The following is a 24,758-nucleotide window of genomic DNA, read 5'->3' on the forward strand; positions in this document are numbered from 1 at the left end:
CTCTTCAGATACTGGGCTAAATTGAAAATTGTGGGCAGTGTTGGGAGGGGGTGGGACTGTAGGGATACTCCCAGGATGAGATTCATGTTTGGGGTTTGTGCTGTGTTTCGCTAATAAGTTAGTGGCACACCCCACAAAGTAATCATTGAATGCATTTGCAATGTCAGTGGGGTTTGTCAGAGTAATATCCCCCTTAGTGATATTACTTGGTTGTTGATGGTTAGGAGACTGGAATATATTGTTGATAACTTTCCAGAAGTTAGCTGGGTTTGATGTATTTTGGTGGAGATTGTCAGAGTAATATTGTGCTTTTGCATGCCTTGTTTGCCTTGTGCACATGTTCCGCAGGCATCTGTAGTGATTGAGATCCTTGGTAGTGCCAGTTACTTTGTAGCTTTTCCACAAGGCATCCCTGAACTGGTAGAGTGCTATAAGGTCAGTTGTAACCCATGGAAGGTGGGCCCCCCGTACCCTTATTCTGCGTAGTGGAGCATGGGTATCGCAGAGTTTTAAGAACTCAGATTGGAAATAGTCGAGCGCAGAATCGGGGTCGGGAATTAAATCGAATCTGTGCCATGGGCAGTTGGTAAGGTCATCCAGAAACTGTTGTGGGTTAAAGTTTTTAAATGTTCTAGTGAGGAGAACTTTAGGGCTTGATTGGGGCGGTTTAATTTTCCTTACACAGTACACTATTGCATGGTCACTGAAAATGTCAGGAAGGATGCCAGAGGATTGGATTCTGCTGGGGTTTGAGGAGAGAATCCAGTCTAGCAAGGAATGGTTATGCGATTTCAGGTTTATCCCTGTGGGTTGGGAAATGAGTTGTGATAGGTTAAGTGACTTGAGTTGTATCTGGATTTTGTGGTTTTTAGGGTCAAGCCAATTGAAGTTGAAATCCCCTAGAACTAGCAGCTCACTCTTCTCATTCAGAGAGGAAATGGAGCCAAGAAATTGGGTGATATCAGTCAGGGATTGTAGAGGGGCTTTAGGGGGGCGGTAGATGCCAGCGAGCAAGATGGGCTTAGAAAAGGGGAGGCAGATTTTGCCAACTAGAGTTTCAAAAGAGGGTGGGCTTGGTGGGCAATTTAACAGTGTAAATTGTAAGGTGTCTGCAATATAAAATAACACCCCTCCTCCTCTCTTTGACCTATCTCTCCTAAAAATGGAGTATCCCTGAATGGCAATATGTGCATCAGGGGTTTTAGGGGATAGCCATGTTTCTGTAAGAACGATGGCTTTAGGTTTATGCATAAGGCACCATGCCCTTAGTTCATCCAGTTTGGGCAGCAGGCTCCGGATATTTATATGGGCGACAGATAGCCCTTTTTGGAATTTAAAGGTGGAATTCTCAGGGGCATGGGACAGAGCTGAAATGGGAGGACCTGGGTTAGGTTCAATATCACCTGTTAAAGAGAGTAATAGTATGAGTAGAAATTTGGTTAGTTGTTTGCAAGTTGTAGATTTGTGGTGTTTGCCATTAGAGTGAGCAGTGGTTGGTGTGCTGGTTTTCAGGGTTCTCCACCAACATTCAGTAGATAGTGCAAGGCTTTTGAGTAGTCCAGGGTGTATGGTGATGTTGGGTGTGGGCCTGGATGGAGGAGTTTGTAGTGGATAGAGGGAGTAACATCTCCATGAGGCCAGGAGAAAGAAAAAAGTTAAAATACATAGCAGGTTCATGATGCCAGAGGTAGGCAGTGCTGCAAGGAGCTGTTGTGAGCAGAGTGAGTGTGAGCAGACTAACAGCAGGTGTGTGCCTGTTCCTTGTCAAATGTTTAGCTGTATTGCAATGCTACAGTCATTCAGGGTTTCAGTGTATTGTGCAGTCAGTTTTGGGAGAGACTGCAGTAAATAAGTTGTAAAGGGGCGGGGGGTTGAAATAGGCAGGTTAGCAAGCTTGGGATCATAGTGTGATCTGAATAGCTTACCGTTTGTTGTCTTGAGTAAAAAGAGTTTGCAGTAGATCCAGTCCCCAGTCACCTCTAGTTAGGGTAGATTGCTCCATTAAATATATACAAAGTAAACTGCAGCCATGGTGATTTATCATTTATTTGTGCTTGGTATGGTGGACTCCAATGAACACCAAATCTGGACTTGCTGTAGGTTGCAGGCTGAAACTCAAATAAGATGAAGGACCCTAAGAGGTTCAAAAGCTAGTAACATATCAACCACTTGTTGGTCCAATAAAAGGTATCATACCACCTACTCCTCCCCCCTTTGTTACTACAGTACATAGAATGACTTAGAAAAACTCTGTGTTTTTGGAAATAAGAAAAATTATTTTACATCCTCATCTATTCACTAAGAGTAAGAGCCATCATGATATACCATTTAAAATCAATAGCTGACTGAAATGATGTGTTTTTAATGTTTGTTTTGTCTGCAGAGCCAAGCTCCCATTACGTAATTTCTCTAAAAGCCTTTAACAATGCCGGGGAAGGGGTACCTCTTTATGAAAGCGCCACCACTAGATCGCTGACTGGTAAGTAGAAAAATAACTTTTGGCTCCGTTTTGCCACATTTTAATTCCAGAAATTAATAATTGCATAAAATGAACACATACAGTAAGTATATTAAACTTAACTTGTGGAGTAATGAAGGAGCACTTCAGTCCAAGCTGCTGTTTTCTTTTTTTAAATTTAATTTGTTCGCCTTTAATATGTGCATCAATACAATCCACATAATGATAAGTAATTAGCTAAGTTGTTGATTGATCTGTTCTCCTGTGATCGGTCGGCGAAGATTTGGCTAAGGTGTTCACTAAATGGCAGCAGAAGAGGACCAAAGATGCAAAGTTCTGTGGGGAACATCATGGGACCAGGAAGTCACTAGATACAATTGGTGCACTGCTATAGAGAGCAGGGGTCACAAAGGGGTGTGCCAGAACCGGTTTCAGAAGAGGAAGGGAATGTGACTTTGTAAATATTTGCTATAGAAACAAACATTCTTGTTACATTATAATACATTAAAAATATCGTTTCAGAGTTGATTTTAAAAAGTACAGAACTGATTTATTAAATAAAACACACATGCAGGATATTGCTTGGTCTGCAGCTTTAATTTATGTTCATTTCTAAAGAAATATAGCAGGGACAAGCGTACAACACTGTTATGTAGCATTTAAAATAGCAAACTATCAATTTAGTGATTTTCAACGTATGGGGTCTGCTTACCAAGAAACACACATCTAAATTGTGCATTATAAAAGGAAATAAACCTGCACATATAACAATTAGAATTTCATATGAAAGAGGTGCTGTAGTAAGGAATCTAATGGGGCTTTCTTGGCTGCATAATTTAATCGAACGTCCTTGTGTTCCACCTAAATATTACATTCTCAGATGAGTGAACCATATGTCACTGAGAGCAAAATAATTTGTAGACATATTTCAAAGGGTAACCATAAGGGATATTTTGACCAAATGAAAGCACTGAGGCCAGAGGGCAGACATCTATAGAGCAATATAATTATTTTGTGAAGTGTTTCCCAAACGGAATCTTGGACATTTGCGAGGGATCAGTACCGTTATTAACATCCCTGTTAGCGCTTCCAATATTCTGACACAAGGCTGAATCAATATGTCATTTATATTTTGTTTTGAAATATTTTAATATATATCATTTTTTCCGCAAAGCAATTGTATTGAGATGGTCTATGTAAAAATCAATACAGATAATATCACACTTACTCTGTATGTCACCAAGACAGTTTGGTATGTATGAGTAAATTGGGTAAATGTATTGGTTGAAAGATCAGAAGGAGGTTTCTTTTGCCGTAAAAACAGAAGTATATTAGCTGTAGCCTTTTGTTTCTTACAGTAACTGTCTTTCCCATTCTGTCAGAAGAAACGCCTGCTTCTTTTTGGACTATTCAATGTCTTCTCTGTGGCTCTCAGTCCTTTCTTTGCTGTAGAAACAGAAACCAAAATAATGAGTGGCATTTCATACCAAGGTTACATTCACTGGAGAGATGTGAGACCTTCAAAGCGATGGTTTTGCTTCTCCAGATGGAACACCTACCTGTTATTCACGGTCATCCATCTGTCATATTATATTACTCATATTTATCATCTGATTTAAAGATTGCAGGCTGAGTTAAACTTGATGTTATCTAAACTTGGGAACTAAAGTTTCTCCAATATTGGTGAACTGTAAGGTATGAAAGTTAGTTTTTTGCAGGCAAGCCAATCAGCAACTTCAACATTGGTAGAACAGAACACTCCGACATACTGTATGCATACCATATACCACGCATACCATGTACCACGCATACCATGTACCACGCATACCACGTTGCATCTAGTCCAAGCTCCTGATTTGATTGCTGACTGTCAGCCATTTATTCTGGTGTCATGGTTCTCATTGATGCTCTTTGTACAGTATATGGCCACACCTTGTCAATCACTGCACCTCTTGAACATCATAAGAGCTGAGACGCTGGTTCTGGTATTAACAATAAAGTAGCTAGATTGCCATTTTAACTAACCATAACATTGAGCATTATATCCTTATTATTGCACTTTCCTTGTAAATCTATGCCCCCCAAGCTTTGTTTCCAAACCTATGTTGACCTAATAAATGCATTCTTTAATTTTACAATCTACTTTTCAATTCTGCATATGTCATTTTTTTTATTTCCATTTACTAAAAGTTGGTAACTACAAAGCAGCCTGGGACTTGTTTTACCGAGCTTCTATGAAAGGGGTGGCCAACCTCAGTCCTCAAGAGTCAGCAACAGGAGAGGTTTTAAGGATATCCCTGCTTCAGCACAGGTGGCTCAATCAAACTGACTAAACCACTGATGGTGCCACCTGTACCCAAGCAGGGGTATCCATACAGCCTGGCCCGCTTGTCGCCCTTAAGGACTGCGTTTGGCCTCCCCTGCTCTATGATTTGTATAGTTTGTGTGACTTCCCTTAGTTCCCCTATTAGTGTGATGGGTTTGCTGTTGTCCAGGAACCTGCCCTTGTTGGCAAAGTGACACCCGCTTCTCCGATAGCAGGAAATACAATAGAGATAATTATTTTATATTTATATTTTATGGGGAAGTTCAACATAGTGGGTCAAAAAACAACTTATCAGCGTAATTGACATCCTTAGAAAGATGTCTTACTTATTTGTATCTTGTGAAAAATGAATATGTATTATCCCTTTTTTTTATCATGGAGCATATTGGCTACTTATTATGTTTACAAATTAACTGGGGCTTTGAGAGCTGACATATAGTCTTATTACCAAATAACAATAGGTTCAGAGTGTAAAACACCCTCCAAAACTTTTGTTTACAATGGAATTGTTTATAGGTTACCATTTAACCTAAGCATCCTACTGTCTTCATTTCACTGACATCCTTGGCAGGAATGCCACTTACCGGATGCCAAATGTATTATTAAGAAGTACTGTATACAAAATGTGTCTTTTTGTATGAGCTTGGTTCGATTGCCCCTTTCAATTTCTACTACTGTAGATGCCAAATAATTGTTAATTACTGGTGCACTCATGCAGTATGGTTATACTGTAACTAGAAAATACAATAGTTTTGGGTGCCGGACTTACCACTGTTGATCAATAGGACTACAGCCATACAAGAAAATAAATTGAGTAGCACTCCAGACTGAGAAAATCAGGGTAATTTATTCCAACATGTTTTCAAGGTTGGAAAAGGTCATATTAAGGACCAAAACATTGGGATAAATCACCCTGATTTTCTCAGCCCGGAGTGATATTCAGTCTAATTTTTTTTTACTAGTTGTCAAATAGATATTCACAGTTTCCTAAAAATATTTATAATTTTTTTCTAGTTACTTTCCCATTTGTAAATATTTGTCTGCATTGTTCTCTTCATTGCAGTAACGCCTAATAATTATACTTCATCCAAATACCACACATACTTTTGTTAATCATAAGTTACCTTTAATAAGTACTTTAAAAAAAAAAAAAATTGTGTCCAGTCTACTGAATAAATACATCAACTGGGTTTAAAGTATGTTAAAATGTCAGTGCTTATTTATTAAAGAATTATGCATTTAGATACATTTTAATAAATAAAGCCAGTTCATACTTAAATATTACCCAAGGACATACAAAAGTACATCAAACATGTGCTTTACGTTGCAAATATTTACAAGGGGATACCCTTACCAAGGTATAGGATGAATGGGCGTTTCCTGGAAGCTTTTTCAAATGCTCGTTTTATTGCCTTACATGTTCTAGTATTGTTTTATCAATATTTATTACAATTAATGTATAGTATGAGAACTTGCAATATTTATTACAATTAATGTATAGTATGAGAACTTGCAATATTTATTACAATTAATGTATAGTATGAGAACTTGCAATATTTATTACAATTAATGTATAGTATGAGAACTTGCAATATTTATTACAATTAATGTATAGTATGAGAACTTGCAATTCCACGCATATTATGCCTTATATATAATATCATTTTCTATATATAGCGTTCACCCTGTAGGCAGGGTTTTAAATATAATGGTATCAGGCATAAGCGTTATCTTGTCCGCTGAGCTCATAGTTACATAAGACAGGGGTTCTCAACTTCAGTCCTCAAGACCCCACAACCCCCCAACAGGTGAGGTTCTCCGGATATCCCTGCTTCAACACAGGTCGCTCAATCAGTCCCTGTAATCGGACCCTAGTCAAGCACAGGTGGCTTAATCAGTGGCACAGTCTTCAACTGAGCCACTGATTTAACCACCTGTGCTGAAGCTGGGATATCCCTAAAACCTGACCTGCTGAGGGGTATTGAACACTAGCGTTGAGAACCCCCTGACATAAGATGACAGAGAGAGCTGACACTGGGCTTGTCATAGAGTTCCCTAGTTTTAAAGGCAGCATTGTAATCAATAAGTTACTTCTTCTGTCTATTCTTGTGTAAAGATATCCAGTTATTGGGAGGGAAAAAAAAACTTATCTTCAATTAGCTGGATTTTTTTCTCACAGCAATGCATCTTCCATAAGCAGCCTGATTCTTGCACATAGTTAGCATAGAGCTCGTGTTCATTTACATGTTTAGATACGTTTAGGCAGAAGAGCAAATGTTTAGAAAAGTAGAAGGAAGTAATAAAAAGAAAGTAGGCAAATGTTCATGTAAGAAACCACAATGAACCAGTAAACGCAACCATGTCATCAGTGTAAGCACTTGTCAATATTAACTCCTGTAAGCAGCTTTGTATAATGTAGATGGCCTAGCTGTGTAGAAGCACAGGTTATTATTCTAAGTGCCAAAATGCATCGTTTGTACTTAAAGTATGTGATTAAATCTATTGTATGTAATTAGTAGCCTACTGTTGTTTCCTGATTCATGTAGACTTAATGAAACTCTGATAATTCAGCAATACTAATGTATGATTGTATAAATTACAGATTATTTTATCCTTGTTAAGATTCATGTTTATTATAATTGTGGCACTGTTTGTGAGGCCTTAATATGCTCGTGATTAATAAATGTTTCTTTTTTTTTTGTTCCTCTCATGCCCTTTTCCATTCGTACTGCCATTATTTTACATTTAACCCATTGTGCTATGAATTGCCGGCTGTTTATTTTTTTCATCTTTTTGATTATTTGCTGCATGTTGACCCAGACCCCATTGACCCATTAGAAATTGATTTTTATCCTTTGCTTGATGATTTCCCTACCTCAGTCCCAGATATGTCCACCCCCATGCTCCCACCAGTAGGTGTTCAAGCTGTTGCACTTACGCACGATGCCGTGAGAGTCAGCTGGGCAGACAACTCTGTCCTTAAGAACCAGAAAACAGTTGACATCCGTTTCTATACTATACGATGGAGAACAAGCTACTCTACCAGCTCGAAATATAAGGTAAATTGACCAAGCAAATGATGTTTTTTTTGGTAGCACTTTTTTATTAGTCTTTGTTTAATCTCATATTGTTTAAGAAGATGCTCTTCCCCTATAGTAATCCATGTTTTCTTTCCCATTCAGTCTGCTGACACAACATCTTTAAGCCATACCGTCACAGGTCTGAAGCCAAACACCATGTATGAGTTTTCAGTCATGGTAACAAAAGGTAGACGGTCAAGCACATGGAGCATGACAGCTCATGCTACAACATACGAAACAGGTACATCCAAATGTCACATCATGTTAAAATGCTATATTCTGAAATAATGTGCCAATCTTTGTGGTAAAAAACTTTGCATGTCTTTGGTTTTGTAATGTTTCATTCATTTTTTTAATTGCAATAAGTTTTTATAACCTGTGTTGTACATGTCTTTTTAAAGCTATTTAATGTCATGCAGAGCAATGAGTTTAAACATTTAGGGTCTTTGTCAGCCTACAGAACTGTATATCATAAGACACTAGCATTCTGTAGAAATAGCGCAAGTAAGATCAAGACAAAATATTTCTCATTCCTCCTACAAGGTTGACAAAAGCAAATATGTTACAATTTCCAACAGAGAGCAGAGGCATGCGAGGCAAGGTGGAAAGCTTAGTTTGATTGGCTTTTATTCGACCTTGACATGTTGTAATCGGTCAAAGCAAATGGCCATAACAAAACAAGAGAGTTGGGAAAAGAATATATATATTTGCAGGCACAAAGTACATTTTCTCTTTGAGGACTTTTTTCATTATTCTGTTATTCAGACTACTAAATGTAAACACAAATGATAAAGTGCAGCAGGAATGGGGCACACATTTCTGTATCAGAGAAAGTTATGGATGTGTGTGAGTTGCCTTTCCTCTGATTTCTCTCTAAACCCCCGGTACTGTCACCTATTTCTACCCACTATTTGTATTGTACTGTTAATGTATACTTCATACAGAAGCAGCATAGCTGAATGTTTCAGGCTAGCTGGGTGAATTGTGGTCACGCGACTGCGCCTACGGCACCACAGGGTTAATGCGGTGGGTGGGAGGGGGGGCTGGGATTTGTAGCCGATTTAAGTTCCATGAGATTTGGAGTAACTCGCGATCAAGAAAGTCCAAGTTCTCAGAAGAGAAGGGAGCGGTGGCGTGTGGAACTTCACGCCGATTTGGGAACCAGGAGATTCCGGGCTAAGTCCCGTCAGGGTAAAACTCTTATTTAGAGTTCCCTGCACCTAGGAAAGTCTAATTTTCGACTCCAGACACCCTGTAAGTGTGTCTTTTTGTCTGTATTTTGTGTTCCACTGTGTGTAATAAATGCACTTCAATTTATTTCATTACCTTGTTTTGCTCAGTGAATGATCCTGTTTAAAAAGGTGTACATTGCCTGGTCTCCCGTGACAGGCTATATTTACTGCATGGACACCCCGCATTGTGACTGCGGCAGACACCGCCTCCAGAGCAGCAGCTTTTTGCTTTTCCAGCCGCGGCTCCGGAGACGGAAAGTGGTACTACATCTGTACTTAGTAAAGTGTTGTTTCTTTCTTTATTTTCAAGCTCCAACATCTGCCCCCAAGGATTTAACAGTGATCACAAGGGAAGGGAAACCTCGAGCTGTTATCGTGAGCTGGCAGCCTCCAATAGAAGCCAACGGCAAAATTACTGGTAAATTGCATGTTCTGCAGAAAGTTTATACAAACTGAACATTTTACTCTTTCATTTCCTTTGTCACCGTGTTATTTGCTTCCATGTGGTTTGCCATTTTCAAAGACGAGAACATTTTTCCCTCTCTAGACCATGTAATTTGTAAATACTGTATCTTACACTATATGTACATAATGCAGAAGGTGAAATGTAATGAATATTTCACATACAGTATAAGCTAATTCCAAATGCTTTATAATAACACTTCAGGTGGAATAGTGCCAGTATATTTGGGACATTTTGGTTCACATGGCAGCACCTAAAGGACAGTGGGGGAAAAAGTAATAACAATTATGTTGCCATACTTCTGTACATGAACATACATGTACTACATTGTACTATATTTCTAGAATTTGAATGTCATCTTCAGAATGTATTTAGTACTGTAATTTCGATTTTATTTGTTTAAGAAAATGAATTGAATAGAAGTAGCCGTGCTAGTTCAGTTCCCTAGTGCAAAGTAAACGAATACTTCAGTATTAGGTGATACATTTTGTATTTCGCCTTTTGTAAATCAGATTTGCTAACCTGAAGAAGAGAGTACAACCCCTGATCAGAGTTGTCTGCCCAGCTGAGAGTAGAACAACCGATCAATTGATAATATCAATTGTTAGCCCAAATAAAAAAAAAGATATCACCTAATACTGAAGTACTGTACCCATTTAAGAAAGTGAGAATAGAAACTTTATCTTTCACCATATTTCATATCCACAATACGGGTACCTGTCTGGGCCTTTTCCACAGTGATTACTGTAGGTTTACAATATTATTATTATCATTGTTTATTTGTAACACACTTTTGCACACCCTTTATTCATAGGCCACTTTCTAAACTTCTACATACTACGCAGTATACAAACTTCAGTTACAATTATTCTGAACATAGAATTACTAATAATACCATAGATGGGTTTCAGCCAAAAATTCAGCCATGGTATACTTAAAAACCCTATACACAGAGAAAAGCCTTGAAGAACTTCTAAAAATAATTGTTTGATTGATAGCCCACAGAGAATTGTGGTAATATTTCACTTTGGAGAGTGGGTGGTGATGACAGACGTGCCATATCCCTCTTTCATTGTGTTGTCAGGTGGAGTGGCTCAGTGAGTAACAATGACACTGAGTTTGAATCAGGGCACGCTGGTTCAATTCCTGGTGTCGACTCTTTGTGACCTTGGGCATGTCATTTTATCTGCCTGTGCCTCAGGCACCAAAATCATAGATTGTAAGGTCATCTGGGCAGGGACTATAACAATCCAATTCTGTGCACTATACTGTCATTGTGTTAATGGGACTATAAGCTCCATTGGGAGAAAGGCGCTATATGAAATAAAGTTATTATTATGAGATACTGTAGCAGTTAAAGTAAGTAACCTTACATAATATAATGTTAAATGCTCCAGGGTAAGGCAGCATGATTCACAATGAATGATTTAAAAATGTCACGCACTTAACATAGTGACAATGTCATCTAATATGACAAATACTGTAAGTGCAGAATGTACAGGTGCTAATGACCTATTAATTATGCAATTCTTACAATGCATAATCATCTAAAAACAGCAATATGACGCAATACAAATGTGCCATATTCATTAGGAATACAAATATAATTTGCAGGCACTTTTCGCTCAATTTGCAGCAGCCAGAAATCTCAGAGGTGAAATAGGGCTTAATGAATCGCATGTGAATATGACATTTGTACATAGAACTAAATTGCTTAGCCAGAACCACTTTTTGACAAAAAAATAAAACAGTTTTTCCATGGTTTAGGCATGCTAAAAGTGCTTAAGAAATGCCCTGATTATGGTTTCATTTATAGGCTCCCAAGAACCCATATATGGTAGAACGGTTTCGCTATAACAAACAGAGAGAACTAAATCCAGGTTCTGCTTATTTTTAGCTTATATCCTGTTCTATACTCTGGATAAAAATCTCCAGATAGATGACTGGGTGATGGAGTCAATCAGTGGTGACAGGCTGACCCATCAAATTCTGGACCTCATTCTGGATACTGCCTATTACTTTCGTATCCAAGCACGCAACGCAAAAGGATTGGGACCCCTCTCCGATCCGATTCCTTTCAGAACTCCTAAAGGTTTGTGATATATTTTTTAAGCATTGCAACTTTTTTTTCTTTCTTTAGAAGGTAAAATCCTTGTTTTGGTCGACAACTCTTTTTATCAGTGGCCTGCTGATTTTTTTGGCGACCTGCAAAGTGAATTACGGAGCACATGCTTCAAGCCAATGAAAGTTTATGTCGGAACAGGTGTGATAACCTGTACAGGCACTTAATGCACATGCCCTTATGTGTGAGGTTTAAACTATAGCTAGACATTTGATTTCTATGTAGTCATTGTAAAACATAATAGTGGTTAAAATAAGTTATACTAAAATAGATTATTGAGTCTTTAATTACCCCAACACGCCCGTTTTTCGTGATAAGCTTCAGGAATAAACCTTTTCCCATCCTGTATATGTTCATTATTCCTGACCAGATAAAGTTATCACAAAATACAGACAAGTTGATACTAATGTGTGGCTACTTTGACTAATATCTCTACTACATTATCTTCACCGTCCATACAAAATTGTCTAAGAAAATGTAATTTCAGGATTAAGACAGGTAGTTTTGATACAATGTGTATGTACCATGAAAGCTGTTCTACTGATATGCACCAGAAATTGTTTTCCTTTTAGGATAGCTAATATCACTACGGTAATTGCATAAAAGGTATAGGCAGATAATGCTTTCAAAATGTTTATCTCCATCAGGTGAATTTGTACAAACAAATTTTATGTTGCGAATGTGCGCAAATGGAAAAATGTAGGCTCAATATTGTATGGCAGAAGAGGAATTAAATCACAGCGTCAGTATTGTTAATGTTATACGACTTTAAAAGATTTTGTAGACTAAAATCACAGCATCAACAAAAGTGCGCTTGTCACAAAATCAACACAAGTGTGCTGAATGGTGCCACAATGTTGTACATTGTTTCCTAATGTGCACGTGGAAAGATTATTCTAGTTCAGAAAACAGTCAGCCATTAAAAAATGTAAAATTCATATTTTGATAAACTATGATAGTCTATGCAGATTGTAACTAACCCCAACACATAAATGTGTTATGCCACTTCCTTTAAAAACATGTCAACTTTCATTATGTTCAATCATTTGTTGACAAATCTGTCACTACATGTAAGGTGAAGACATTGTGTGAAGTCTGGAATGTATTTTTAAAAATATGTTAATTTGTGGGGTGTTTTCTGCTCCTAGCAATTATCATCACTACACCATCTTTATGTGTTATGAGGAATATACTGAAAGTCTATTTATGGACATTTAAATCCATAAGGCGCTAAATTAGCCCACAGGTCCTTTAATTGACAAACTACTCTCTCTGTTTTTCCAGTAATTTAAATTGAACATTTACTGTAGAGGGTAATGTTCTTGAAGATGCCTTTTCATTGGTTCCTTAGGTGTAGAGAACTTTAAATGATTAAAAATCCACATTTTACAAAATTAAATATGGGTGTGTGATATCAAAGATCTTGGCAATTATTTTTAGGAAGTATTGGGAATATCAGTCTTATAATTTTTACCACAAAATTGTTATTATTGTGTTGTTCTCAATAGTACTCTTCTATGACCTCTGGATTTCAGGCACATTAGAACATTACCACAAAACAAGGTTTTAACAAAAAATCTAAAACAAATGCTTCCTTCCTTTATCACTCTGGCTTAAGTGACTAACGTATATAAGAATATTCCATAAACCTTTCATTAATACTGTCTAATATTGCAAATTCATATAATATTGAATAGGTTTGAAAAGCTTTAGGGGTTATTTATTAAAGTGCCTAGACTTAAAAATCAGGGAAATACTGATGTAATAAACATAAAACCAAATCAATCAATTAAAAATACCACATTTGAGCTACCATTACCCCTCTCCAACAGAAAACAGGCGGAATGCACTTGATGCAGATGCTAAAGAATAGACAATTCAATTATTGCACACAATTTGGGGCATATGTATCAAGGCTAAAGTGGTGCAATTTAGGAGCCAAAAAAATCTGCATCATATCAAAGAACAAAATCTAGTTCACAACTTTTGTCTTACAGCTGCGGACCAAGCAATATCATAGATGTGTGTTGTTTTTTAATAACTCAGTTCTATACAACGAGAAAATACTTGTCACATTTAAAAAAAAAAACAACAACTCTGAATGACATTTTTAATGTATTATAATGTAACAAGCATTTCTGTAGCAAAATCACATCCCCTTTCTCTTCTTTGACAGAATCTGGCATATCCCTTTTTAAGCCCTGCCCTCTCTCTAGCAGTGCACCAATTGTATCGAGTGACTGCCTGGTCACATGATCTTCCTTACAGAACTTTGCATCTTGGGTACTCTTTTGCTGCACTGACATCCATTTAGTGAACCCCCGAGCTGAATCTTACCTGATCGATCACAGGAGAATGGATCAATTGGAAACTTAGCTAATTACTTATCATTGTGTACATTGTATTGATGCACATAATAAAAGGGGGGGATACAGATTGTACCTTCTTGATGAGGGGACATTGATTCTGATAAGATAAAGTATTGCAAGTCTACCTAAAATATAGTAATATTGTTCTGTTTAGCTTTTCAAAAACGCATTGTCAAGTGAGCCCAGAATATCACAATTTCATGATATCATGGATAAATTCCACGGATATTGTTTAGAAATGATCATAATACATGTATTTGTAGTTTTGAAAAGATGGTTCACAAAGAGAGAATGTGTGCAATGCAGCTTCATTAAATACATTTCCCAATTGTTTGGTTGAGAGCTCAGAAGTGAAGGATACTTGTTAAGACGAATGCAAGGTACCTTGTTATGTTACAACTATAATAGATATAGTTCTTACTTTACAACTCAAAAGCTTTTATCGAGTTTTAAAGTAGCATATCAACTCAGACATCTAGAGCAATTAAGTCAATGTCAAGTTTTCACCTGAGAATGGCATATTGGATAGCAGAAATGAATAGGAGTGGCACGTGACACTTGGCTAGAAGAAGTACCCGAGTGAAAGCATGATTATAGTGGGGGAATTAGGTATAAAAACATTGATTTTTATAGGACTATTAAGTTCCAGGCAACAAAAAAAGCTTACAATTTAAATGTTAGTGCGTAAAGCTAGATCATGGACCTTTTCTGTAAGACTAATATGGATGAAAAACTCTAAAGCATGCCCAGATTCATCAGCTTCATCTTCAGCCCTTGCAAATCCACTGCTGGATGAAGGTCTCCTCAATAATTGTCCAGGTTTTGCGGTTGCAAGTCTCTTTTGTCCATGTTGTTCCAGCAATTTTTCAGATTCCTTACTCCCATTTTACTTTTGCTCATTGTTTTGGTCTTTTAATCTCTCTTGGAATCCAGTCGAATACCATATTTGTTCAGCAATGGTAATTTCTTCTTGAGATATGTCCAGCTCACTGCCATTTTTATTTCTTCAACATAGTGATGTCAGAGACCATTTATTAATTTTCCTCTCTCTTCAGGTAATACCCAGAAAACATCTCCATACTTCTTTGCATTATTTCAAGCTTCTGAATTATCTTCTCATTTATGGTACAAGTTTCACATCCATACCTGAGCAGAGACAGACTGAACTGCTTGAAAACTTTCTTCTTGAGGCACAGTGGAAGGTTCCTTTGAAACGTTGTCTTGTTTCTTCCAAATTCCCTCTATCTCATCTTCATTTTCGTATTTATTTAATTCAAAATGTTTCCATTCAATGTTATTTGCCGGCCAAGGTACACAGTCTTCAACTTCACACATTTGTTAAACATCCCTTTGGTCTTGTTGAGATTTATACGGAGACCCACATTCTTACTTGCTTTGGCGAGTTCTCCAATTTTTTTTGTCTTCTGGACTTGTGGCAACAATAACAATGTGATCTAAAAATCGTAGGTGACTCAAATATTCACCATTGATTTTGATTCCTTTTTCTTCCCAATCAAGTGTCTGGAAATATTCTTCAAATGTTGCAGTGAAAAGCTTTGGTGACATGGTGTCTCCCTGCTGCACTCCCTTGCTGATCCTTATCTTGCTTGCATCTGCTTGTAATCTAATGGTTTATGTGACATTCTCATAAATGTTCATCATAATTTGAAGATACGCTTCTTCAACGTTTTGTATACTTAATGGATGTAGGAGAGCTGAGGTGTAGACAGAATCAAATACTTTTTTTGTAATCTACGAATCCTAAACTGAGAGGTAAATTGTATTATTTACTTTGGGAAATCACTTCTTATCCTACTTGGATGTGGTCCATTGTGTTGTATCCACTGCAAAATCCCGCTTGTTGTCTAGGCTGGGCAAAGTCCAGGGTCTGTTGTGGCTAATTAGTGAGTATAAAAGTGCAGCACCTGTTCTCCCACCCTAAGTGAGATCATCCGGCTATCTGGTGTTGATGGTGCAGTACGTACCTTTTGGGCTGGAACAGGAGGCTCTGAGTACTCTGCGGTAGTGTGGGGAGATATCAGGACAGGTATTCAGGGTGGTTCATCTCTGTTTACAGCACCTCCAGCCATTGAGGATCCTGAGATGACCAGAATGGACCATGCTGGCAACTCCTTGGTGATCCAGACATTGATCCACACATATAGATGTTTAATTGATGTTTTTTGTCCTTTACAGCAAGTCACAGCTTTCATATTCCCCTGCAGGGAACGTTCCAGGCTTTAATCCCATGTAGGCCCCTCCTGAGCCCCTCCTTTACCCCCTTCTGGGATAAAGGGCAGATGTTACCCACTCCACAGGGGGGAGGAAGAGAGCCCAGACTTCTGGGAGAGTGCCAGGGATGGGCTTGTGACCTTGCCCCATAACAGGGCAGTTCTGATACTGACAGGCATCACATTAATTGCATGTGACCCGGCCTGTATCCTCCCCAGGATGACACTCTCTGGTTGTTGTTAGGCCCGCCCGTGGACACAGTAACAATGCATCCAGGCTGCGATAGCAAGCTAGGCCTTCATGAGAGAATGCACCCTTCACAGTGCCTGTACCTAACAGGACTTTTACTGTGAGGGCCCAACAGAAGGATAGCGGCCAGAGACTAGGCTATAATAGTAAAAATCTTGTAAGTGATTGGAAGTAGACTCATTGGTCTGTAGTTCTTGGGGTCTTCTTTGCCTCTTTCTTGTGTATGAGGATAACTATGGCACTACTCAATTTCTCTGGAATTATTCTGTTCTTCAAGCAGTAAGTAAAGAGTTTTGCAAGGATTTTTTTCTTCTTCTACCCCAGCTTCTTTCAAGAATTCAGTTGTAATTCCATCCTCCTTGAAGCCTTCCCAGTCTTTGTGGATGTTATTGCTTTTGCCACTTTTTTTTGTAAGGACACATGGTAGATCATTGGTGGATTCTTCTCGCTTGTCCTCTGCTGGATTATGTCCTGTGACATCTGTGTTCGCATACAATTTAATGTTGAATTCCTCAACTCTTTTTATGATAAGTGCCCAGACTTTTATTGTTGGTCCATCATCTTGCGTGAGTGTTATTATTTGCTTCTCCCAACCATAAGTCCGTGCTTTGTCTTCTTTAAGATTTTATTGTCTTCAATAGTCTTCAATCATGATTAGATTTTCTTACATCTTCAGTTATACGTTTATGGATTGTCTGCATACTAAACTCAATTCCTGTGTCTTGGAATTGCTTAATTTCTTGCCGTCTCCTCATATTTTCTGAAATGTTTTTGTTAGCTATTCCTACAGTTTTTTTCGGTGCTTTCAACTACAATCTCCATAAATTCTTCATAATCGTTTGTTGAAGAGTCCCCATCCATTTTGATCAAGCTAAAGTGATTTTTCATTTTATATTCTTAAGGTTCGTGATCTTGATTGTTTTTGTCCTTTCTTCAATCAGTTTTCCTCTTTTCATGTTTGCATTCAGATTTACACTGCAGTTAACCAATCAGTATATATATACACACACACACACAACACACACACACACACACACACACACACACACACACACACACACACACATAGCCTTAGTCTTTCTCTATCTAATTGCACTTGTTTATTACTGAGTTTCTAAAAAAACACACATTCATGAATGAACATATGTTGAATTTAATAGATTTAATGGACTACTAAATTGAATTGAAACTGTTAAACTAAATCGGACTGGCCTACAGAGGACTGTAAAACACAGAACAGACAAACATTGGAGGCCAGCAAATCAAGCAAAGTAATATTACACTATTATTGGCTCACATTATACTCTTGTTGTTGTCGTTCAGATAAGCATAGAATCAATTACATACTTAGTTGAAAAGCAGTGAACACCAGGTTTATGCTAAAATTATGCAAAAAAATAAAATAAGAGGGCACTCCGCAAATAGATAAAAAGTGAATAAATAATGAATACATAACTAATCGTAAACAGTGCCTAGTGAACCAATTTATCTGAGTTCTGATTTCAAAATAGTGTGCAAAGTTATAAAATAACTGTGAATTAGTGATTAAAAATGAAAGTGAAAACTCAATATGGATTTTTCTAAAGCTTCAAATAAGAGGGGACGTGGTGCTTCCCAAACTGGATCAACAAAGGTCTATTTGGTTCTTGAAACTCTCTTCCACAAAAACACAGAAACGTAACCACATGAACAAAATTCAAGTCAAATATACACATAAACAAACTTGGATCAGAGTTTCTTTTATCTTCTATGCATTCATATTTACTCCAATCTTTAAGACTTATCAATAGGTGACTCCGGACCAGATCCACTCCTGTTGTTCTTCCTCTGCTCTTCTCAATGAACAAGGATAGAAATATAGGCGACAATATAGTGCAGTACGTTCTTATATTATTGTGTAAAAATACTGTCAATTTATGTACTCACAATTAAACAACTTATAATACAGCCTTCAATGCTCTGAACATCCAGCTCAAACAATATCCTCGCTACTCCACTGATTGTATGTCGCCATCTCTCGTCACGTCCAGTCATGTGATCCTACTGACAGCGGTGATGGAGCCTTTACCAGTGAACTTGATTATGCTTACTGCCGCTACACTTCATGACCCAGTGAGCACTCTTGGATCATAACACCTAGGATCCCTCTTAGGGGATCCCTCTTAGGAGTAGAGTCTTAGGCTGCCGCACCTGGCCTTGACCCAAGACAGCATCCTTTGAACCCCTCACATTCCTCCAAACTAATCACCTGGGAAAAACTGATTAGTCCACACCCCTCCAATGCTGAGGCCATTTGACCCTAAAACTTGCCCCGCTGCGAAAAGCAGCACAGCCTCTTCCAAACCATCATGTAAACCCATATTAAAATAGCCAAGGTCATCTCACAGCGGTGGGCTCAAACTTCTTGATAAAGACCAGCCTGCTCCCATTAAAATTCCTTGTGCAAAAATGCAGAAACCCTCAAATATATCAACAAATTAACTACCTCCCGATTGAGCTTCGTCCTACCTCTATCCACAGCTTTCCTCTCCCAAACTTCTGATGACCAACGCGGCACAATCTCAGACCATACCAACCCTGCTGCAGGAAATATTACCATTAACTGGGCTGTGTCCTCACGGGTCACATTTATAAATTCCACAGTTCTTATCTGGCTCAGATCATTACCCCGACATGCAGGACCAGACTATCTGAAACCTCCCACCACAAAAAGATCACCGGCAGTGTCTTTACCTAAGACGCTGCTGCTCTAACCAGTACACTCGCCATCTATCCGCCACTAATTAAACACACTTCCCATAGGGTCTCTGCTTTGTTCTCTCGACCCGGTGGACATAAGTGTCACCATATATTTCCACACAAACCAAATAGTATCTCATGAGTGGCTCAGCCCCCTTGTGTACTGCTAGGTAATATGCCACCAGCCCCACTTAATGCAGCACGTTACCATCCACCTCCCCTACCAACCAAACCTCTTTACCTCTCTGGTCTATCTTCAAGCTCCTAATTAAGATACACATTTCTTCTCCCCAATCAAGACATTTTTTCCAGCCCCACAGCCTTCTTTTAACCCATGTAACCGTCTGACCCTCCCGAAGTGACCCAAAAAGGCTAACGCACAAACAACTCTGAATAGCTCACCCTCAATCCCTGAGAAACAAACCTCCTTTGTTTCTAACATCCCCCCAAGAATCTCCAGAGACAGGCCTGCTGTGGTCTACCCTTTGGGTCTTCTTCCTCCACTCTTTTCCTCCCACATTTTAACAAATAGCCGAATTTTCTTTACTAATCGCCGTTTACTGTTTATGTACTCATCTTATTTTAAATTGGATCTAATAAAATAATCAGTTTTACTTACTACTCAGATTACATATTCTATACCAAAGGGTACTTGAGTGCTGACTCCACTGGGTTTTCTTTCCTTCTCCATAGTTGTACAGTACTTCATAAACTATCCTAGGTATAGCACTATACCATAACTACTTCATTGTATACAAGCTTTTTGGGCTGAGCTGGGGTTACCATCCCAATCCCCCCGCCTCCCCCAAGTTTATTACTTGATTTTGTTTCATGCGGTTCTGCTCCTTTTTTTTTTTTTGCAGAAGAGACTTATTGAAATATCAGCATGCACTGGAGTAAAATGTGTAGATGGGGAGAGATCCTGTTTTAAAAAAAAATGTTTTTGTAATTTCATCCAGGTTTTAATGTTTGAAAAATTAACCCCCCTAAATTCCCATATCAGTTATTAACAATTAAAAACTGACAGTGCGGGACATAACATACTCTCGGTTGTCAATGCAGAGGTGATAATTTGATATGCAGAGAAAGGAACTGCATTTTTAATTGTATACTGCCACCTAATGCTGGGAATGAAAGAAATAAAAATATTTTACTGTCATTTTTATTCATTTTATTTGGTTCTTTTTATTGGATGCTGTTATATTGTAATTATTCTTTTTTTAACTTAAATACGTTGAGTACATTTGATCCCTTGGTGACGAATCATAACATCTGTACGTTTATGGGACTCATGGAGGGACACCAGGCAACAGATCAGTCAATACAAGACCAGCATCAGTAACCTGAATGAACAAGGATGAACAAGCTGCCCTGAGGTCATTACAGAACAACAAGGATATTGCCATATGAGCTGCTGACAAGGGCTGCGGAATAATGGTCATGTCCTATTCCGACTACAATGAGAAAATCATTGAACAACTTAGTGTCAGCGCTAACTATTAATGGCTGACGGCTGACCCAACACCTACATATAAGAGAGAGATTGATTCCATCTTCCAGCTAGGGATCTACAACTTTTGGATCACGGAGAATACGGCAAAGTTCCGGATGCAGACACATCTAGTCATACCGGTCATCTACACCCTCCTGAAGATCCACAAATTCCTCACCAAACCACCGGGAAGACCGATTATCTCGGCATGAGGGTCATTATGCCACCCACTATCCCAATTTGTGGATTTTTATTTGCAACCGATGGTGACACAGATGGCCTCTTACATCAAGGACACCACCGACTTTATCCATAAATTGAAGGGTATTGCAATGGTAACTACAGAGACTATCCTGGTAACGATTGACATACAGTAACTAGTCTTTATACCAATATCCCACACATGGAGGACATTGAAGCAGTTCAAGTGCAGTTCAATAAATTTGCTGGACATAAGGGACCACCACCTGAATTCCTTCTATTACTGCTGGAGGTTATATTACACAAGAACTTTTTCAAATTTGAAAAGACCTTCTACCAGCAGCTGAGGGGAACGGCCATGGGGTCGAACAAGGCACCGGCTTACGCCAATTTATTTATGGACTATTATGAACAGACTCATCGGCTCACTGATGCCCCTTTCTCAGACCACATACTACATTACATCCGGTACATTAACGATGTGTTCTTGGTGTGGGGTGGACAAGAATCTGAGCTTCTTATGTTCATAGAACATCTCAACAACATTCCCTTTACCATACGTTTTACGACCAGTTACAACAAAGAAGAGGTCACGTTTCTAGATACCATTGTGTACAAGAACAATGACAAACTTTGCACCCAGTTTTTTAAAAAAACCCACAGACAAGAACTCTCTTTTATATGCCACTAGCCACCATCCGCCACCCTTGAAGGCTGGCCTGCCGTACTCGCAGCTGTTACTGGTACGTCTGATTACTAGTGACCCTAAAATGGTGGCTGAGGCATTACTGGAGATGGCCGCTCGCTTCCTAGAAAGAGGCTACGATCCTTATGAAATCGACGATGCCCTGGCAAAAGCCAGAATCCCCAAGAGGGAGGAACTACTGGCACCAGCCCAGAAGGATGCTGGACCTGACCGCTGTAAGGTAGTCAGTACCTACAGCACTTCCTCTGGACACATTTAGCGGTCAATAAATAAAAACTGGCACATTTTGGCATTTCGAAAAATTGGGAAAGACATTGTGGCACCGCCACTGTTCTGTTACAGGAGAGGCAGGAAACTGGGAGACCTACTTACACACTCTGACCCTGTCAACAAATATATGCCCACCACGACATGGCTAGCTAGGAAACCAGGGTGCCCATAGGTGCCATGGCTGTAACAACTGCCAATTTATACAGACCGGCAACACCCCAGAATGGTAAACCCATCAAGATTAGGCAATACTTGAACTGCAAATCGAAGTTCATGGTATACTTTATCAAATGCCCATGTGGTCTTTATTATATAGGCAAAACAATGCGAATGCTTAAGGAGCGCATCAGTATCCATCGATGCGCAATTAGAAAGCACTCCTCGGTACTGAAGATGATTCACTTCAGGAAGTGTAAGCACAGCCTGGCAACATTACGCTGTATGCCCATTATACAGACCCGCGCACCCCCACATGGTGGCGATCGAAAAACATTGCTGTTACAACTGGAGGTCAAAGCTATTTATGATCTGAGTACAATGACTCCTAAGGGACTTAATGAAGAATTTCAGTTGTTGTTTCCTTTAGAGATGTGACATATGCTTTGTGGGACTTCCTAATATGTGACCCTTTATGAGCATGGTCTCATGCCTCACTTGTTGTACTGGACATGTATGCACAACCAGCTTTAGATTTTATTAACTGCCATCGGGTACAATATTGTCTTACTATGCTTGTTCCTCACTGTGGATTTTGTTTGCATATGTTGCTATGTATCTATGACTCACCTTAGACCCATGGTTATGTATTTTATCCTGAGCCCTGTTTCACCATTATATATGCTTGCATAGTTTTGGCATCTAACCCCTGGACATGAGATACACTATGTTGACATGTTTTACATAGACTTTATTGTCCACTTAGTATTATATGGCTATTTTTGTAGCTGCCATTGTCTTTGTGACAGTGTATTATTATGTGTGGTGGGTGACAGTGCTATGTACCCCTTGTGCACTATTATTCCCTGATGTTTTGTGCATATAATGCATCTTCCCCATAGTACAGACCACATCACTCCCCTACACACTTCCCCCACACACTTAATCACTGAGGTTTATTAGCCAGACCGCGCTAGGAGGATGTTAGAGGCTCAGACATCTGATTGCTTCAGAGTCAAGCCTTAGTCTGCCGCTTGCCAGCGTTAGTATGCATCTCTGTTGTTATGACAACTGGTGCAGGCTTTAGAGCTTACCGGCGGCTTACCATGACGACTAGGAGACACTAACATGGTGCGCATGCGAGACAGACGCGCGCAACAGGCTGTCCCTGACCACACTAAACGTTGCTATAGACGCTTTCTACGTAGCAACCGCTGATCCGGGGCCATGCGTGACGTCAACAATATGGAGGTATTTGAGGACCGAAACGTTGGGTTTCTTGATGTATCACCTTTGTCACTAATACACTTGTATTGATGAACTACCTACAGAGTGCTATCTCTTGATTACCAAACTTCGGAACGGTATCGTATTGACATATTATCTATATGGGACAAACACCTACAGCTTACCAGCGCCTACAGGAGTGCCAATTATACTTTTTGACTATATATATATATATATATATATATATATAGTGTTCGACAAACCTATACATTTGCTCGCCCCGGGCGAGTGGATTTAACATCGTGGCGAGCTCCTATTGGCCCAAGCAGCACACGTGTGGTACTAGTTGGCGAGTAGATTGTTTTGTGTGGCGAGTAGATTTTTTGGTGATTTGTTGACCACTGTATATATATATATATATATATATATATATATATATATATATATATCCCAATGTATGTTAAATCATTTAGCAGAGATACCACTTTTTCCAATGAGTAAAATAATTACCATTGTTGCTCTCAATGGGATAGATCCACAAAGCTTTGTTAAATCGGGGCTCGTGATGTGATCTATAACAGGAATGAATGTTATGTTCCCTGAATTTAATGTGTATTATGAAAGCGAAATAAATGCAAAACTTACTGCCGCTCTACATCTCATTAGCATAATCTTAACATCATGTTATTGTACAACAGCGTTGCATTATCTCCCAGCAACATTATGGTAAGTAGATCTTAGTGTTTCTCCGATCTAGAGCCTGAAATCGTTTTTTAACTCCAGTTGAGAAAGTGAGGAGAAGGAAATAACACCAGGATATAATGCTACGTTAGTTTCATCATAACCTATCTTTGGTTTACATCAACCAGACCCTGCAAAAGTCCTAATTCAGGGTCTAGATGTGAGTAACTCCAAGTTCAGGTATGACTTAACTAATGCAGTGTTTAGTTCCCATGTTACTCTTAACAGACTTTAGTGAATATGCAATGTTCAAGTAAGTTAAGGCATCATATTTTGCATGTCTTTATCCCTAACGGTCATTATATTATGTCATATACTTTACGAGAGAAGACATGGCTTACCTTATGTTATTACACTGTTAGTCTGAGCATGGCGTTAAGTTAGGTTTATGTCAAGTCATCTGTAAGTGACTTCATGGAGCTTTGTGGATCTGGGTTTAAATATTCAAAAATGCAAGCAGATAGCTGGTTGCTACAGCATACAAAAAAGTTAAATTAGGATCAATGCAGACCATGTAAAAAGGTTGTTTGAAGGCAACCATCGTCAAACATTTCTTTCATTGATTAGCTGAGAATGCAACAGGCATTAGATACATTTTGTGTTGATTATAATGACTGCATTTATAAAGCACTTTTTTCTTGTTGGATCTCCCAACGAGCTATAGAGATGCAATTATCTGATTATTACTAGTATTA

General features: G+C 38.7%; 1 protein-coding gene across 1 annotated transcript in view; it reads left to right on the forward strand.

The window, feature by feature from the left end:
* Positions 1-24,758, forward strand: part of DCC (DCC netrin 1 receptor) — an 837,937-nt gene that overhangs the window by 754,027 nt on the left and 59,152 nt on the right. The window contains exons 16-20 of the mRNA XM_075586416.1: positions 2,384-2,479; positions 7,605-7,843; positions 7,967-8,105; positions 9,407-9,514; positions 11,457-11,651. Coding sequence (XP_075442531.1) covers positions 2,384-2,479; positions 7,605-7,843; positions 7,967-8,105; positions 9,407-9,514; positions 11,457-11,651 — 777 coding nt within the window. The remainder of the gene's footprint in view (positions 1-2,383; positions 2,480-7,604; positions 7,844-7,966; positions 8,106-9,406; positions 9,515-11,456; positions 11,652-24,758) is intronic.

The sequence above is a fragment of the Ascaphus truei genome, chromosome 1, assembly GCF_040206685.1.
Source record: "Ascaphus truei isolate aAscTru1 chromosome 1, aAscTru1.hap1, whole genome shotgun sequence".
Classification (NCBI taxonomy): domain Eukaryota; kingdom Metazoa; phylum Chordata; class Amphibia; order Anura; family Ascaphidae; genus Ascaphus; species Ascaphus truei.